The sequence below is a fragment of the Myodes glareolus genome, chromosome 2, assembly GCF_982192425.1.
Source record: "Myodes glareolus chromosome 2, mMyoGla1.1, whole genome shotgun sequence".
Taxonomy (NCBI): Eukaryota; Metazoa; Chordata; class Mammalia; order Rodentia; family Cricetidae; genus Myodes; species Myodes glareolus.
In genome coordinates this window covers 99,781,286-99,799,682 of record NC_142027.1, presented here as the reverse complement: position 1 = coordinate 99,799,682, position 18,397 = coordinate 99,781,286, and the positions used below count along the sequence as shown (strand labels likewise).

The window sequence follows — 18,397 nt, the reverse complement described above, 5'->3', positions numbered from 1 at the left end:
AAAGATCAGAAGTTATTGAATCTCTTGGAACTGGAGTTACAGTTATGAGTTGCCATATGGGCGTTGGGAATAGAACCCAGGTACTCTATTAAGGTGAGGTTATTATGAGTATGGGTATTTTCCTCTCGTGTGTGTGAGTATACATGCACCATTTGTGTTCCTGGTACTACAGAGGAAGGTTTGAGATCCCCTGGAATTGGAATTGTAGATGGTTGTGGGTGCTAGGAATCAAACAAGGGGCCTCTGAAGAACAGCCAGTACTTGTAATTACTAAGCCGTCTCTCCAGCCTACTCCTGGTCATCTTAACAATGCAGGGGATTTGGGGATAACCCGAGTGCCCACCAACACACTGGTAAAATGGCCAGAACTGAAACTTTGGGGATGGGTGATGAGATGTGCTGGCCTGCATGAAGCAAGCTCACCACTCTACTGGCAGCACTCCCCATTCCAGTCTCTTCAAGATTTAAGGCCAACTACTAATTCCTTATGGGAGTGGAGGAGAGGAAGGGAGAATACTCACTGCATAGAGCCTACATAGAGCTAGGACTGGCTTGACAACTAGGTCATCATCAAAGTAATGTGAGGTACCATGCAAAGTCCCTTTCCAGCAGCAGTCACTTCTCTTTGTGAAATCGACATCTGCTAAAAGGAGTCCCTAAAGTAATGAAACAGGTTAAAAACCAAGCTTTTTAATCAACTTCATAAAAAGTATTGTTGTAACTGAACTTAGATAGGCCCACTTGCCCAGCAGGTTGCAGGTGATGGATTCACATTTTCTAGGCTCAAGGATGGGTGGCCTCTGCATGCCACAGGGGTCTGAGTGACAACACAGAGCTTGCTTGGCAGGAGGTAGGCGCAGATCAACTGGGTCAGCTATGTAAAGGTGGTTTACAGCACTGGCTGAAGGTGGACCTGAAGCACTGTCAGGTAGGTGCTCCACAAGAAAGCAAGCCCAGAAAAGTAGCTCAGCGTGGGAGCCTGACACCTCTCAAAGAGCCAAGGCCAAGCCAGGCAGTGAATGCTCCAAGTTTGTCAGGAAGGGCTCCCTTGTTCAAGTCACATTCATTCATAGGCACAGCTTGAGGTTTCAGCTGGACATGGAGAAAGCAGGCTGACCTGGCCACAACCTCACATGAGCTACCCATCCTCTCCAGGTGCTGGTGTTTAATGAGGCCCTCTGATGGGAAATGCTGGCCATCTTCCACACAGGACCAAGAAGTACAGCTTCTCTCTCCCCAAGAGGGCAGTATGCAGGGAGTCCAATAAATGAGGCACTGATGTCCAAGCCAACTCTGGCTCAGGGGACCCCAACTGAAGCATATGTTCCTTCTTAAAAAAAAAAAAATCACTGCAAAATGACAGGACAGACAGGGCCCCTCAAAATGAGCCCTGGCAGGTGTGCCTGTGGCTCTAGCCAAAGTCCTGCCAGCACTACATTCAGCAGCTAAGTGCTTGTTCCCAACAGCATGGCTCTCAGGCTGCTCCGGATTCCAGCTGCTGTCACTGTCCACTGAGAAAGGCCAAATGCCCTTTGGTGCATCTGTTGGCATAGTGTCCTTTTTCACCACACTGGGAACATGGGGGAAGGAAAGAGAAAAGCATGAGAGTTGGGACACTATCTAACACAGTGCCCACCAAGTTACAGCCTGTGAAGAACTCAGAAGAGGCAATGAAGCTGGCATGGGGAGCAGCTCCCCAGTCCCACCACACCTGCCCAACAGGGGCTCCCACAGCAAAGAGCTCCCCCACAGGCCCTCCACAGGGCAGGCCAATCACCTTACCTCTGAGCTGGTAAGGTCTGGGGTTCCTAGAAAAGATAGGAGGGACCAACCCGACAGAAGCCACCAGGCTCCTGCCCCAATTCAGGGAGCCATTGCTGAGAACACTGAGGTGGCCTATGTCTGAAGCTTTCCCTCCTGAATCTTGTCTACATTTCTAAGCTATCTGAGGACAGGCTTTGATCACAGGGCCAGAGCAATCTGACAGTCCTTCAACCTGGAGAAGGTATCATGTCACCTGACAGAGCTATCACTAACCCTAACTTAGCCCTTCTATAGTGCCTGTTCTTGTACCACCTCAAAAGAGAATTATCTAGAAGTGAACAGCAGTGTTGGCCTAGCACTGAACAAATGGGCAAGAGATGGCAATGGACCACAACTCTGTGTTGATTCCCATCAGGTTTGCATGCCCATGTAGCTCAGTCCTGGCTTCCTTAGTGGCAGTCTGTCGGTATCCAGTACTTTTTCTTTTCTATTCTAACCCTGCCCCCCTCCCCCTTTTGAAACAAGGTCTCACATGTATAGCCCTGGCTAGCCTTGAACTCACAGAGATTTGCCTGCCTCTGGCTTCCAAGTGCTTGGTTTAAAGGCATGTGCTACCATACCACCACTCAGATGTGGCTTCTGTGTGGATGAGTAGTCTAGATAGCATCCAGTTAGCCCTTGGACTGATGTGACTACCAGGAAGCCCCACTTCCTGGACCTGGCACATACACTCGTCTCCATAGCTGGTCCTAGGGAATGCAGACTCTTTTAAGACATTTAATATGGACAGTATACCACACCTGTGGTAGGGAGCCCTGTTCTGTCAGAGTCTCAGGACCTGAGTGTCTGCTTCATAGAGGAGACACTGCTGCACAGTGATCAATGGGAGCAAAATGATAGCTAAGCTGATATCGGATGCTGTCTTTGAGAAATTACCAGAAAAGCTCTTCCTCCCCAGCTCCACACGATCCCTTATCTTAGTGCTGAAGAACCAGCTCCAGCACATCAGAGAAAGTGGAGAGGAGATGTGGAGTCAGCGAGCTTAGGGCACTTGAATCCACACACAACTTTCCTTTGAGTTTTCTGTAAGCGCTTGCCTCCTGCCACCTCTACCCCAGGGATACAAACGTCTCTGGTATAGAGCAGGGTATCAAACAATGCCTGGTTGTGTGGCACTGCCCTAGGCCATGGTCTTGCCTAAAGCCATGTATATGAGCATCCTGTGATTTAGAACTTCCAGCAAAAAGCAGATGCCAGTAGATATCAGACAAGAATTAACTAATACTCAAGTATTCGAATCAGTGCTATTGTTAGGAACAAAAGTCATCAATAATTTGTCTTTTAACAGACCTGTTGAGTATTCAAATCAGTGCTATTATTAGGAACAAAAGCCATCAATAATTTTTCTTTTAACAGACCTGGTGAAGTAAGTTGTGATTATGTAGCCTTTGAAAAAGATCAGAATTCCATGTGTAGCCATGGAATGAGCCTAAGACAAAAAGAAGAGGATAGAATGTTATGTAGGCTTGCTCTAGGAATGTATGTGTGCACATGTAGATACAACCTCTAGTATTTTTTATGCATTTGTGTTTGTGTGTGCAGGCTCACATATACAAGCCCACGTGTGACATAACATTCCTTCTCTCTACTTTACTGAGGCAGGGTCTCAAATGAACCTAGAGCTCACCTAGCTCTGGGACCTTGTATTCACTAGTGAGCTGGACAGGCAAGCTGCCATGCCCACCTGAGATGTACAGGTGCTAGGAATCCAAACTCTGGTCCCCATGATTACAAAACAAATGTCTTACCCACTGAGCCACCTCCCACACCTGAAGTCCTCATACATCTATTTCTGTGGGTGTCACTCACTGCTGACTCACCATGCGGGACATTTCCCAGCATATTTTCTGATTTTTTTAATCACAAGTTTATCCTTCAGAACTCTAGCTGTGGGCACATCACTCAGAGCAGGAGGGGGCTTGTTTCTGCCAGAGGGCAATGGTAGACCCTCAAGTTTTTACACTCTCAGCTCTCACCCAAAGATACAAACACAAGTCCACACTCATGTAAGGTCTAACTCTCATGAGACTCTCTGCCTATCTATCACTCAGAGTTCATTTCTTGTATAGACTGGTGAGTGTTCCTAATCTGATTCCTACCAGTGTAGGCCTAATGCTTTGTCCTGTTCCTTTGGCATGCACATATAGGCTGCTTTGAGCATCATTTTACCCTGAAGCATTTCCATTTTCTTCCTCTACCTTTTTTGGAAATTCTCACTTCAAAGCACAGTGTACTCATTCAACAGCACGTGTATCTTCTTTTACCCCCTCTTGGCACTACAGAAAGTAGGATGGTGATTAGCCCACCGCAGTGGCCCACTTTCACTCTTCAACAGCGAGGGAATGACCACTAACTGAAGACTCTACCCCCGTACCCCAGTGATCCCCACCCCTATCCTTGAGACTCACCTTGTAGCAAGTGACTTGCTCCAACGGCCGGGGTCCCCGGTTGCCTGCACTGCTGTTTTGACTCTGCATGACCCCAATGACCTGAGGGGCTCTCTGCTGATTGGGAGAAGAGTTCTGACTCGTTAACTGGATCAAGGAGGACGACCTTTGTAATGGCGGATTGTTACTTTGCTGGAAAGAGTTACACAACACGGTTTTACTGCGGAAAACACGTGCACGCGGACTACCAGTGGGGACGGAAAAAAAGAGGACGGGACCTCTCCTGCATGACCAGCAGGAAGAGGGCTTCTGCAATGGCCTGCCCCAGGAAAGTGGGCCGGAAAGAAAGTTCTGGTGATGATGGCAGGAGCTGCTGTCCGAAAAACACCATGCAGACACACAAAAACGAGAACTAAAAGTAGAAAAGAAAACATGGAAGAGACAAGAGGAAGTCTCTGGGCAGTGGGGTGAGGGCATGATCAGGCCTTACTTTTGTTTCTGAGGTTCTAGCTTCAGGTCAGGATGAACGCTTGGTTCAGCCAGATGTTTAGCAGCCTACACGGCGAGCAACAGTCACAGAAAAACAGTTGGAGCCTGACACGCTGGCCTGCAGTCTAGGGGCTGAGAGGGCCCTCCTCTAGGGAGTCACATGGGAAAGGGGAGTGGGGCTTTTAAGTAGGGATTCCAGAGCAAAGCACCTCCAACCAGATGGCGTCTTGGCTCTGACCCAGGAAATGTCAGGCTAGAGCTATGAACCCCCAGGCTATCAGTTGCACCAGGGACTGTCTGGCTTTCCTCAGGAAGTCTGATTTCCTTGGTGCCACCATCTCCTGACAGTGGGGGTCTGTGCAGGCCTCTTCAGGCTCTGGCACTGGAAGAACTAAAACGGGACGTAGTAGCTGACTTAAAAGCCAACCAGCCAAAGTCAGGCTTCAGGAGGGCAGTTAACTGATGTAGAGACTTGCTTAAGGTCCTGCCTGTTGTGCAGGCCAGCCCTTTCCCTGGGCCTAATGCCCCACTCCTGTCAGCAAGCCCAGGGTACCCTGGTTTGAGTGTTACTATACATCCCCATTTATCCATGGCATTTCCCTCTTTCCTTATGCTTAGGGATAAACACTGATTGGATTGGGCTGGCTTTCTTATAAATGTCTGTGACCATAATCCCCACAGGAGCCATGCTAGCACTGGCCAGTTATCAGACAAGCCTGGTTGTGCTCCTACTTCTGCCATTGCTTGGCAGTAGCCCATCAGGTAAATCACTCCCTCCAGGAGGCCAAGTTTCCTCCTTTGTAAAGAGAAGGTTCTGGCTCAGAAGCAAGAACAGCCAAATGTGGACCCAGCCCCTGAGCCCTTGCAGACACCACCCAGTTCCCAAGGCAGACACCACTGAGCCACAATTGCACAGTCCCATGTTTACGGTGACTCTGCTACATGAACCTATCTCCCACCTACTCTGGGGCTTGCTGTCCTCCATTTCTGAAACAAGCAAACTGCTTTGCTCTTGATTTTTCTGTCGCAATGAGAGGGTACATCGCCTCTCTCCTGCCTTCCCCTTTGCCCTCCTCACAAGGCCCCCCAGTGGGGTTTATAGCAGACCTCACACTGAGTGGATAATGAGACCATCTCTGCAGGCCAATGTGGCCAGGGAGGAACCAGGGTACAATACCTTTGTTGGAGGCTGCGTCTGCTGTGGTAGTGGGGGCTGCTCAGTGGTTCCCATGGGCAGTTCAAATCGAGGGCTGGTTCGAGAAGACAACGCGAGAGGAGACAGATCAGGTGGTGTTTGGAAAGCTACACTCACCCTCTCAGCAAACAACCCAGAGTTTAAGAGACAGGGTAAGACTGGCACAAAAGAACTGATGGTGGAGCCCTTGGGCAAGCGCTGCTCTAAAAGAAGGCATGGCCATCCTGGTATACACGGAAGCTCCTTTCCCTCCTGACAATGCAGAAACACTCGGTGACAAGCAGGCATCCCTGGACCAGATGCAAGCTCCAGGGCTTTCATCTAGGAGCAGGACCCACCGTAGCAGCACTGGCCACTTGCCTTCAGTAAGGCAGGGACCACAGGACAAACCAGGCAACTATACAACTGCTGCAGGTTGGGTAATGTGGACCAAAGCAGCAGTGGAAGGGAAGGCTTTCGTCAGTCCCTTAGACAGAAAGTCTAAGGCTTTCTGTCCTTCAGACAGAAGCTCAGTTCCACAACTATCAAGTAACACAGTGCCTTAGACTCTCAAGGTCACGGCTCAGGGAAGGTTAAATGCTGGGCTACACAAAGCTGCCTTTGGGCTCTCCAAGTAGAAGCGGCAGCAGACATAGCAGTGGCTCTTCTGCACCTCTCAGGTCTACCCAGACCCTAGGGTGGACACCTCCCAGAAACCAAAGCCCAGGTGCACCTAGGATGTACTCAGAGGGCAGCAGCAGAGCTCGTACCAGGATACTCACTGCATGAATTTACATGAGGGTCCCTCAGGGCAGAATCCCACGAGGTAATTCACACAAATGACTCTCCGAGTGTGCCGATGCCTACACAGGGGACCTGCAAAACCCAGCATTCAGGTCATTCAGACTTCTTTTCAGTGAGACAATGCTTAGTGTTCCACTACCAGTGAGACTTCTGCTCAGAGAGCCACGGTGTAGCTTCAAATGCTGGCTTCCTTTCTTATTCACAGGGGACAGTGTGCAGCACCTCAGCCTCTCCATGCTGAGCTTATCAAAAGTGCAAGCGGGAACACCATGCTCACAGCTTCCTTGGGAGGCTTGAGGGAAATGAAGGGTACTAAAGTGCTCCACAGCCAGGTGTGATAGCACCCACCTGAATGAAATCCCAGCACTTGGGAGAACAACCAAAAAGAACTGAGTTTAAAACCAGCATGGGCTATAAGTAAACACCTGCCACAAGGCAAACAAACAAACAAACAGCCTCAATGGCCCCAGTAGGTCAGGTTTGCTGAACCAAGTAGGGCTGAGGAAGTGATGTCCCAAGAGGATCATCTGGTAGTCTTGGGGATTAGGTGGGCCCGAGGAGGCCTCCTGTCACCTACCATGTTTACAGAAGCCGCGGTCATACCAAGGGCAGTCCTTGATCTTGGACTCAGGGTCGATGTGCAGGAAGGGGCACTCCTTGTTGCTGCATTCCCCTGCAGGAAATGTGGACACATAGCCTCATGGAACTGTGCTGGGACTGGCTCTCAAAGCAATGGGATCAGGTGGTTCTAGTGTCCAGGACCAGCCTGCTCATGTACTAGCTGAGCGCAAAGTCTGTGGGGCTGTGACAAGTCCTGCCTGCACACACATCATTGCTGCTGAGAGGGTACTAGAGCAGGTGAATCTGGGGCACCCCTAGGTGGCAGGAGACTAGATATTCAAGTGTATCCACTGAGACCAGGACTGTTGATTCTTCACATCTATGAGCTGTCACAGAGAAGGTTTGAGGAACTCTGACCTTCAGGAGAAACATTAGGAGAACTTCTTGGGAGTTAAAGCTGGGTCTTTGTGGTGTCATGGGTAAGCCTTACTGAAGATAGCATGTGTGGACCAGCACCTCAGGAGCTCCAGGTGCTGGACCCCTAGCATGAGGATACATCTCCACACTGCCCTCTGCAATCAACGTTAACACATTCTGCTTACAGTGCAGAGGAATGCCCCAGTCCACTTGCCTGCTTATAGACCCAGTGCCCTTCACCTAGCCACAATTGCTTCCCTGTTGCCCAAGATGAATCCACAGCCACTACTAGACCTTTCTTAGCCTTTAGCTCAGGATTTCCCTTTGGGATCTTCCCAGTTCACTCTGTTGAAGCCAATTCATATCTTATGCAGAATTTCCCATGACTAATTAATTCTCTATTATTCCCCTTGTTTACCAATTAATTAGCTAACTCTGGGCCACTGGAGCAAACCTCTAGCAGGCAAGGAAACACCTAGAGGTAGAGGATTCTCAACACAAGTGTTGCCCATCTGCCAGCAGCTGCAGCTGGGCCCTGCTGCTGTGGGTGACAGGGTGGGAGATGGTAATGATGTGGTTGTGGCAAATGAGACAAACTTGAGAAGGCAGGGAGCTAGGAAGCCTGTATTCTATTTCTGTCCATTTTGATCTCTTAGCTTATGCTGCTTCAAAAAACAAAGCAAAACAGGCAAGAGTTATCACCAATGATAAATAAATGTCATTAAGAAAAAAAAAAAAAAGAAAAAAGACTAAGGCACCAGCATCCAAAGCCAGGCATGGTGAGTCTCACCTGTTAGCCCAGCACTTGGGAGACTGAGTGAGGTACGGGGGTTCACTGAAGAGTGAAAACAAACCAGGTGTGCATAGTAAATTACAGACCAATATAGAGCAAAACCCAGTCTCAAAAAAAAAACCCCAAAATCTACAATAATAACAAACCCCAAGCCTGTTGGGACGCTGGGATAACCAATACCTCCTCTAGTAACAGTGCACTGAAAGCTCAACACATGCCCAATACTCAGCTTATCTGGAGCCTCCTGACTTTCTTCTTGGCAGTACAGGACCTGGGGCCAAGGAAGCCCTTGGGCTACCACCAGAATTTCCTGAGACACCACTAACAGCAGACCAGAGCAGAGATCCTGGGGACTAAGTTCTGTACCAGCTCTACCACTTCCACTCCGTCCCTGCATCTTTATCCAGCTCACCCCAAACAGTAGGCACCTCATGATCTCTAATCAGAGCTCAAAACAATCTTAGTTTTACGGGAAGAGTCGGTTCATTTTCACCACAAGACAGCCCCAGACTTGCTATTACGAGGAATGCTGGGATAGCCACGCTATTGCCTAGGATCACACTCCCAGAGAGAAGGAAGAAACTCAGGCTGGGGGTGATTGGTGACCATGCCAGGAGATGTGGATTTCAAGGGCAAGGCTGCCATGAGCAGAGACAAAGTCTCCAGCCAGCTTCCTTGCTTATTCACTGGGGACCCCTGTTAGTCTCAATATCCCAAAGTGCTCCAAAACCAGAAGTGCCACAAGGACATGAAGCTATTACACAATGGCCTTGAAGCTATGACACAGCACAGAGAACAATATCATTCCTTTACTGAAGAACTAGCTCAGGCTGCCAGGCTCTGCCCCAGAGCCGAGCCTCCCAGGATTCTGTGTGCCTTACCGAACTTGGAGTAAAAGTAGCACTCAGGCATCTTGGTCATGTCGTACTCATGCAAGAACTCGCACTGGTCCCCTTTCTTGCACAGTCCTCTCAGCCAGTGTTTGCACACAACTGTCTTCTCACCACTGATGTGCCGGAATGGACACATGCCCCCTGCCAAGGAAGAGTGAAGAGATATATAGGTTCAGGTAGAAATGAACCTAGCGTGAGCTGGAGAGCGGTCACCCTATACTTTGAACCCACCAGCAGAGGTATCTCTGGAGAAAGCAATGTGGATTTAGGTGGCAAACCAGCAAACACTGCACTTTATGGGTATGTAAGTGTCTGCAGGGGCCAGAAAGCGGGGGAAGGTGTCAGATCCCCTGGAAATGGAGTTACAGAGGGTTGTGAGAGTCATGTGGGTGCTGGGAATTGGACTGGGTCTTCTGGAAGAGCAGTCAGTAATCCTAACTCTGAAGCTATTGCTCTAGCCCACTTTATATTTTAATAGCCATGTATTTGAGTTTAGTATTTTAGAAAAACCCAACTTAAATATGGCTGTGATATGGGCTATCCTTCTGTACACCATGAATGTGTTGCTCTTACTGGTTGAAAAATAAAGCTGATATGGTCTATAGCCAGGCAGAATAAGGTTGGGCAGGAAAGTCAAACTGAATACAGGGGAAAAGGAGGGCAGACACCAATCAGCAACTCAGCCAGCCGCCAAAGAAGCAAGACCTGTAAAAAATGAGGTAACAAGCCAAGAACCACGTGTCAAAGCATAGATTTAAAAATGGGTTGGTTTAAATGTAAGAGCTAGCTAATAAGCCTGAGCCTTTGGCCAAACATTTTTAAGTAATATTAAGTCTGAGCGGTTATTCAGGAACTGGCAGGCGGGAGAGAAACTTTCGATTAAATAAAACCACGTGGGTGGAAAAGCATAGATAAGAAATACACGGGTTAGCCAGGCAGTGGTGCACAGCCTTTAATCTTAGCACTGGGGAGGCAGAGGCAGGTGGATCTCTGAGTTTGAGACCAGTCTGGTCTAGAGTGAGTTCCAGGACAGGCTCCAAAGCTATACAGAGAAACAGACTCTGTCTTGAAAAACCAAACCAAACAACAACAACAAAAAAAAAAAAAAAAGAAAAAAAGAAAGATGAGTTGATTTGAATGTAAGAGCTAGCTAGCAATAAGCCTGAGCCATCATCGACCAACCATTTATAATTAATATTAAGCCTCAAAATGGTTATTTGGGAACTGGAGGGCGTGAGAGAAACCTCCAGTCACACTGAAGGGTGTTACGGCACACACCTTTAAGCCCAGTACCCACGAAATAAAGGCAGATGGATCTCTGTGAGTTTAAGGCCACCCTGGTCCACATAGGGAGTTTCAGGCCTAACAGCCCTACACATTGAAACCATGTCTCAAAACAAAAACAACAAAACACTAAAATATCCATCTCATAATTTCACAGACACTAGCATAAGACAGATACATAACACAGATACATAAACAAGTCTGAGGTGGGTCAGCTGGTTTCTTAAACAAACAGAAAACAGTTCTGGTGGTACACAGGTAAAAAAAGTACGCCTTACAGGATAAAGAGGGCCATTAGCAGAATCCAGGACTCCAGGGAGGCCATGTCCTATGAAAAATGCCTCGAAGTTAAGATCAGCTTTATAAGCGAAGGGATGTGACATGCATAAAAAGGAGCAGTGTCCTTCTGCAGCAGGATAGGTAGTGTCCTACCCCGATGGGACAGACCCATCGTCTGGGGATGTCACACTTGCAACAACTGATGGCTTGCCAGAACTGCTGGCAGGTCTGCTGAGACCAAGGCTGTGACCGAGAAAGATGAGAGCAGCCCTGCCCAGAAGAACTTTTGGTCACAACGGAAAGAAATGCTCTACATCTTTACTATCCAGAAGAGCAGCCACTGGCCTCATGTGAATGGTGAGCATTCGGGTTCACAGCAGTGTGACTGAAGAACTAAGCCTAAAGATTTTAATTGGTCAGCACATGTATGTTGCTAGCAGCTACGGGACAACTACAGTACCATGAATTAAGAATGGCTTTATAGCAAAAGAAGGGTGGTCAAATTCCTAGGAAATTTCAGGACACATTATCTGGGGAACCAGGAATCCCTCTTGGGAATACTTAATCTAATTAATAAAGGAATTTAAAAATGGACTCAAAAGGAAGTCAAGGACAGTTTTATTGAAGTTTAAGAAAAAACAACAGCCCGCCAACATCTGTCAAGCTACCTAAGAGTCAGAGGGCACAGTAACTGAACAAACATTTGGGGATGAGATCAGGATGCAATGAAGAAATGATGCCTGACCAGAAACCATGAAGTCAAGCTATCTGGTCTACCTCCAAGGCCTTCTGCTTCAGCAGCAATTAACTGCATTGTGGAGTCCAAACTCGCTGGACCAATTTACCCATTCAAACCATCCCTTTGCTCTGGGTTTGTGCTCCCTATTCAAGTTTATGATTAAAATTTAGTTTCCTAAATACATTTCCAGAGGTAGGAAAATGCCCAGTTGTATGCATGACACATAAGGTTCTGCCCACCATTACCTATGAATCAATGGATAACCAGGCTCCCAGAGCCTCTGTGGAGGTCTGGTTAGTGTCAACAAGACCCCAGAAGAAAGAAGCCATTGAGGAACAGCGTGTACACACTGGAATTATGAAAAAAAAAAGTCTGTATTCAAACACTGGGTGCCGCTACATGTAATTCTAATGCCCACAATGTCCATGTCTGGGAAGGTTGTGACACAAGAAAGCAGCCTCTAAGTTAGGCAGGCTCAGTCTGTGTTTAAGATTTGGGTAGAATCATCCTCCTGGCCTATCCAAGCAATAGCTTCATTTAGGGACAGCTGTCTACAAAAAGCAACACAAGCAAACCTGGTGACCTGTAAATCTGCTAGCAGACAAAGTAGGGTACCTCAGGAAGGATGTGAGGAAGTCAAGATTTTCTTACCTTTGCCACAGGCAGCTTTCAGAAAGAATTCACAGACAGCAGCCCCCGACTCTGTAAAAGGAAAGAGCTAGTTATCAACCAAAGCCAGGTGCCAATGGGAGGCTCTTAGGATTTCTAATCCAGGGTGTAGTGAGCTGGCAAAAACTACAAAGCCCGTAACTGGCATGATGGCATATGCCTATAATCCTAGCATTAAGAGGCAGAGGCTGGCTGGGCGGTGGTGGCACACACCTTTAATCCCAGCACTCGGGAGGCGGAGGCAGAGGCAGAGGCAGAGGCAGGTGAATCCCTGTGAGTTTGAGGCCAGCCTGGTCTACAAGAGCTAGTTCCAGGACAGCTAGGACTGTTACACAGGAAAACCCTGTCTCGAAAGAAAAAAAAAGGCAGAGACAGGTGAATCTCTGAGTTCTAGGCCAGCCTGGTCTCCATACTGAGTTCTAGACCAGCTAGGGCTACAGAGTTAGACTGTCTCAAAGCAAACACCACTTGTTTAGGTCAAACCTGTGAAATGTGACCTGTATGGTGAGACCAAACATGATGTTCTTTCTGAGAACTTCTTGAAAGCCCATAGCTTCCAAGACATTTAAGAGTGGGTGGAAAAGGCAAGAAGGAACACAAGATCACAGAAATGTTAATTACCCCCAGCTCATACCTTCCAGGAGAGTTAATTTACAGGTACATTAGGAGGGAATGAATGGTCTCACAGGAAATAACAATGAGTATATGACGCTTCTGAGCAGGGACAGATTCCAGAACAGGCAGGTGCCTCGGAGATACTAGCTTAGTAGAATGCAAGTGAAGACTAAGAAGCAGGCCAGCCCTTAATATGCAAGGTCCACATGGAATCACAAAGGAGCACAGCCTTTCATCCTCACTGGCGCAGGCAGCTCTGGGAGGGTAGTAAAACTACAGAGTCAGGATGTAGTGGCAGTCAATTGGGCCAGGGCCATCTATTCTGTTGAGTTTGGAAATTCATCAGCCACGATTGCCGAACAAATAATTCTTGGCTTCATAAACAGTTTTCACTGATCTATCAGTATGCATTTCTAGAAAACAAACTTAAAAAAACAGAAACCAGAGATGGTGTTCCTTAAGCCACAGAGATTCAGAGGCCTCCCAGAAGCAGGCAGGTTCTGCTAGGTCAGAGTTAAAATGGCAGAATGTAAAGACGCTGCTGGGCATGATGGTATACACTGGTGATCCCAGTACCTGGGAGATGGAAACCAAGGCAGGAAGATCTCGGCCAGCCTTGATTATATTGCCAGACTGCCTCAAAATACAAAAACAAACAAAATAAATAAGGAAAAACAAAGGCTGGAGATGTAGCTCAGTTGGCAGAGTGCCTGAGAAGCACACACAAAGATCTGGGTTCAGTCTAGCACTACAGAAATTGGGAGTGAGGGTGTGAGGAGGATCAGGACTTCAAGGGCATCCTGGGCTACACAAGGAATTCCAGGCCAGATCAGACTACCTGAAATGGTCTCAACAGAAACAAAAATATCATCTAAGAGTATTTGTGATCCTTCTTTCTATATTGTAGTTGGTCTCGCCTCCTTCTTTAAGGTCAGAGAAATCCAGTCATGGGGATTGAGAGGATGGCTAAGAACACATCTTCGGGGCAGAATTTATATTTCTCAAAGAGCATCGTCACAGAACCAGCAAGGAGGGTCTGCAGCCTTGCTGCGTTTTGGCATACACAACCACAAGACAAAGTGAACTGAGCTGGAGAAGTACCCAAGTTATGCACATCCCTGGCTCTCCAAGGAAGGAGGCATAAGAAGGGCTTACTACTGCGCACCTGCCTCCACAGGCTTGTGGATCTGTGGTGTTGGATGGAGAAGAGCTGCCCCACACCTGGTCTCAAGGTAGTGCCATTAAGTCAAGCAAACGCCTACTGTTTAAGAGTGGACATGTCTATGCAGGAACGACCTGGCCGAAGACCGGTTATGTCTGAATTGGAGAGGCACCCCCAAACAAAAGATATCCCACCAGCATGGGAAAACCGTCATGATTTAAAGAGGGACAGTAGAGAGAAGGGTTCCCCCAGGGGGTCTGTGTTGGGGCAGGAGACCCTGAGGTGGACTGCCTGGAATGGAGGTCTACTAAACAGCTACTTCTGACCGAAGTTAAGAAAGGAGCGCTCAAAGAGGTGGAAGTGGGAGACGTTCTAGGGTTTTGCTCTAGCTGGAGCAGGATGCGAGAAGGGAGTCCCACTTCAGGATAACACGCTTTCACTCGAACAACCGACACGGTCCTGCTGTCCCGAGGGCTGCCCCCGGGGAATCAAGGATCCAAGCAAAGGATTCCCGAGTTCCAGTGACAATGGGACGTCCGAGGACGGAAGAGGAGGAGCTGAGCGAAGGTGAGATTTCCGGGACTCAGGGCTGGGGGAGCCTCCGGTCAGAATCGGTGTCGCCCACCCCCCCCTCCCGGGCCCCATACTCACTGTCCATGCCAGGAAAGGGCAGCGGCTGCGCCCCGAGCTGCTGCTCCACGGCGATCTCCAAGTCGAACTTGATGTGGTCCACGCTGGCGATGATTTCCTGCATGGTGGCGGCGGCGGCCTCCGGCCCGGCTCCCCGTCAGGTCTCTCAGCCGCCCTCCCCACTTCACCCTGCACTCCGCCGTGCCCTCCTTCTCGCCCGCCGCCGCCACCGCCCCGCAAGGGATGCCGGGACCGCCCGAGCCCGCGTGCCGGCCCCCATCCAGACTCAACCAATAGAGAGCGGAGTCCTACTGCTCCTTCAGGCCTGCCTAGCCGCTGGCCGAACGCTCTTCTCTTTGGGTCAGTAATCCGCAAGAACGTGTGAGGGCGGGACCTTAGGCGCGTGTGGCTAAGGGAAGAATGTTGACTGGGGCCGAAACCCTGCGACCCCGAGGACGCCTTATGGCGCCTTGTTGCGCAGGACTCTCCGAGTGACTTCTTGTTTAACCCTCGTAAGAATCCCGGAATTGGAGCGAAGGGACTGTGTCCAAGCCCACGCCGTCGGTCACGTGAGAAAATCCACGCTCTGAAGGCCTGGGGAGAGGAGGCAGGGGCGGCCCGAGGGTCCCAGGCCCCCCTACGGGTATACAGCCTCCACGTATCTCTCATTCAAAGGTTTAAAACTCAGGTAAGAAGACTGGACATGTGGCTCAGTTGGCAAAGTATTTGCCCTGGGTTCGAGCCTCAGGACCACATAACATAAACCGGGACTGTTGGAGCATACTTTTAATGCCAGTAAATGGCAAGTGAAGGCAGGAAATCAAAAGTTCGAGGAGAACCTGGAGGGAGAGTCAACCTTCTAAGAGAGCTCGGATTTAAAATGTTTATCGTCAGCCGGGCGGCGGTGGCGCACGCCTTTAATTCCAGGACTAGGGAGGCAGAGGTAGGAGGATCTCTGTGAGTTAAAGGCCATCCTGGTCTACAGAGTTCCAACCAGAGAGGGAGCCTGTCTCGAGAAACAAAACAAAAGTTTATCCTGATTTTTGTGTGTATATACGTTTGTATGTATGTACGTATGTATACGGCAGGCTGGCTCTGAACTCACAGAGACCCTCCTGCCTGTGGCTCCCTAGTACTGGGATTAAAAATATGAGCCACCACCACCCAGCTATCCTGATTTTTTTTTTTTTTGGTTTTGTTTTTGAGACAGGGTTTCTTTGTGTAGCTTTGGAGCCGGTCCCATCTGTAGGCAAGGCTGGCTACCTCACAGAGATCCACCTGCCTCTGCCTCACGAGTGCTGGGATTAAAGGCTTGCGCCACCACCACCCGGCTGATTTTTTTTTTTTTATTAAAGGGTTTAAATTATGCAGGCTGAACTCTAAAGCCCACCTAATAAAACTTAAATGCTAGGCCGGTATAGGAGGATGCAGCTCATTGAGAGAGCTTAGATTCACAAGTCCCTGGGTTTGAAGCCCAGTGTTACCAGATTCATAAACAAGCCAATAAACACAAAATCCCAGACACGGTGGTCCTTGCTTGTAATGCTAGCACTGAGGTAAAAAGTTGAGGCAGGAAAATAAGATGAGTTTGAGGCTAACCAAGGCTACTCAGTGGGACCCTGTCTCAAAAACTATAAAGATCGCTAGGCACTGGTGGTAGACAACTTTAATAATCCCTGCACTGTAGAGGTGGAGGCAGTTGGATCTCTGTGTGTTTAAGATCAGCCTGTTATACAGAGTGAATTCTAGGATAGCAAAGGCTACACAAAGAGACCCTGTCTGGAAAAAAGGAAAAAAAATATAAAGAGCTAGTGATATAGCTCAGTGATAGACCTCTAAATTCAACCTTTAGTACCACAAAAGGGAAAAAATAAGTAAGCACATATATAATTTTCTGGTATTTGTTTTGTTTTGAGACAGTGTGTGTCTTGTAGCCCTGGCTGACCTGGAACTCACTATGTGGACCAGGATGGTCTCTAACTTAGAGAAATCTGCCTGTGATGACCTCTGAGTGCTTGTACTAAAGGAGTGCACCACCACACCCTATATGGTTGGTTTTTTTGTTTGATTTTGTTTTTGTTTTTTGAGACAGGGTTTCTCTGTAGCTTTTGGAGCCTGTCTTGGAACTCACTCTGAAGACCAGGCTGGCCTCAACCTCACAGAGATCCACCTGCCTCTGCCTCCCAAGTGCTGGAATTTTATGTGTATTTTTTTTTCAATACCGAGGATTGAACCTAGGACCTCATGAATGCTAGATAGGAGTTCTACCATGGAGCTACACACACTCTCACGCCACTTTATTTGTAGTCCTTCTGCCCGAGGCTGCTGAATATCAAGAATCTCAGGCTTGCCTAAGACTTTCTTTTTTTTTTTTGTTTGGTTCTGGTTTTTTGAGACTCTGTCTCATATAGCCTGGTCTTATTTATAGCAGAGGCTACCCTGCACTCCTGTGCATTTTTGAAGCACATTTGTTTATGTGTGCATTTACATGGGTGCATTGCACAGTGTATGTGCTCAGGTCAGAGAACAGCTTGCACCACAGCTTCTACCAAGTAGATTCAGGGACCTAACCCAGGTCATCGAGCATGGCAGAAAGCACCTTTACCTGCTGAGACAGGCTCCGGCCCTCTTTGTTGTTGTTGTGTTTTCTTTGGGACAAGGGATCTATGTAGTCCTGATTAGCTTGGAACTCTGCCTCCTAAGTGCTTGGATTAACTGTGTGGTCTACCATACCTGGCTCTCTCTCTCTCTCTCTCTCTCTGTTACTCTTTTGAGACAATCCCAAGAAGCCCAGGCTGGCCTTGAAGTTGATATGTAGCCGAGGACGACCTTGTTCTGACTGTTTTCTACCCCGCAAATGCTGAGAGTGTAAATACCACCCATCTCCTACTCCCCATCCCCAGCCTGAGCCCAGGCTTCCTACCTCAGAGCCACCCTTGTATCTGTACTTCTCTCTTCTTTCCAGCTTCCACACAGAGGCTGATGGGACTTCCTTCTTTTTCTTCATTTCAGGCTGTGGTGGCACAAGAAGGCCAGCGATAGACCTCATGAGACTTTCCCGGCTCTTTTCCGGGCCCCACCCTATAGGACTGTCTGTCCTCCAGCACTGGGATCTTCTTGGATCTACCCGATGGACAGGGGTGAAGGAGGGACTGGCACAGCTGAGGTCGGCATGGCCACATTGGCAGGTGTCGGCAGCCTTCTGCAGCTCTTCTTCCCATCTGCCCCTGGGCCAGGGGAGCCAGAAGAACACAAACAGCTTCTGCTCTGACTCCAATAAGCTCAACTCTGTGGCCCCTCAGGAGGAGGAGGAGGAGAAGGATGAAGAGAGCTTTGGGACCCTCTCTGACAAATACTCCTCCCGGAGACTATTCCACAAGTCAACAGCCCAGCTGTATAACCTACAGCTGAAGGAGCAGGGTGTCGAGGAGGAAGAATTGGAGCCCAAACTGTGGCAGGGCCGGAGGAACACGCCATACTGGTACTTCTTTCAGTGTAAACGGCTGATCAAGGAAGGAAAGGTCCGAGAATCTTGGGGTCTTCCTTTCTGCCGGGTTGACATTATATGTGGGGCAGTACAGCCTTCCCAGCTGTTGAAATTCGAATGTTCATTGCTCAGTCCTTGGATCTCTATTGTTTTTGTGCACAGATGAGTGTTTGTGCCTTGGTGCACATGT

General features: G+C 48.6%; 2 protein-coding genes across 9 annotated transcripts in view; one reads left to right on the top strand and one right to left on the bottom strand.

Annotated features, from left to right (window-relative positions):
- Positions 1-18,397, top strand: part of LOC125402169 (ATP synthase F(0) complex subunit f, mitochondrial) — a 37,928-nt gene that overhangs the window by 8,512 nt on the left and 11,019 nt on the right. For 2 of the 3 annotated variants that reach the window (XM_087903275.1, XM_087903274.1), the window contains exons 1-2: positions 15,069-15,408; positions 17,733-18,241. In XM_087903275.1, the coding sequence (XP_087759401.1) occupies positions 17,768-18,241 (474 nt within the window). In that variant the 5' untranslated portion in view covers positions 15,069-15,408; positions 17,733-17,767. Of the gene's footprint in view, positions 1-15,068; positions 15,409-17,732; positions 18,242-18,397 lie in introns of those variants that run through there. The other variant, XM_087903277.1, reaches the window with a different exon arrangement.
- On the bottom strand, positions 675-14,963 carry Cpsf4 (cleavage and polyadenylation specific factor 4). Of its 6 annotated transcripts, none has more exons than XM_087903285.1 (8): positions 14,742-14,961; positions 12,296-12,346; positions 9,331-9,483; positions 7,256-7,351; positions 6,657-6,750; positions 5,878-5,950; positions 4,233-4,403; positions 675-1,570 (listed from the first exon to the last, which is right to left on the bottom strand). In XM_087903285.1, exons 1-8 carry the CDS (start codon positions 14,842-14,844, stop codon positions 1,502-1,504), a joined length of 810 nt encoding a protein of 269 aa, XP_087759411.1. In that variant the 5' UTR covers positions 14,845-14,961; the 3' UTR covers positions 675-1,501. The 6 variants fall into 6 exon arrangements, with proteins under 6 accessions (XP_087759411.1, XP_087759414.1, XP_087759415.1 ...); XM_087903288.1 differs by having other exon boundaries at positions 4,233-4,328; positions 14,742-14,959; XM_087903289.1 differs by having other exon boundaries at positions 4,233-4,325; positions 14,742-14,959.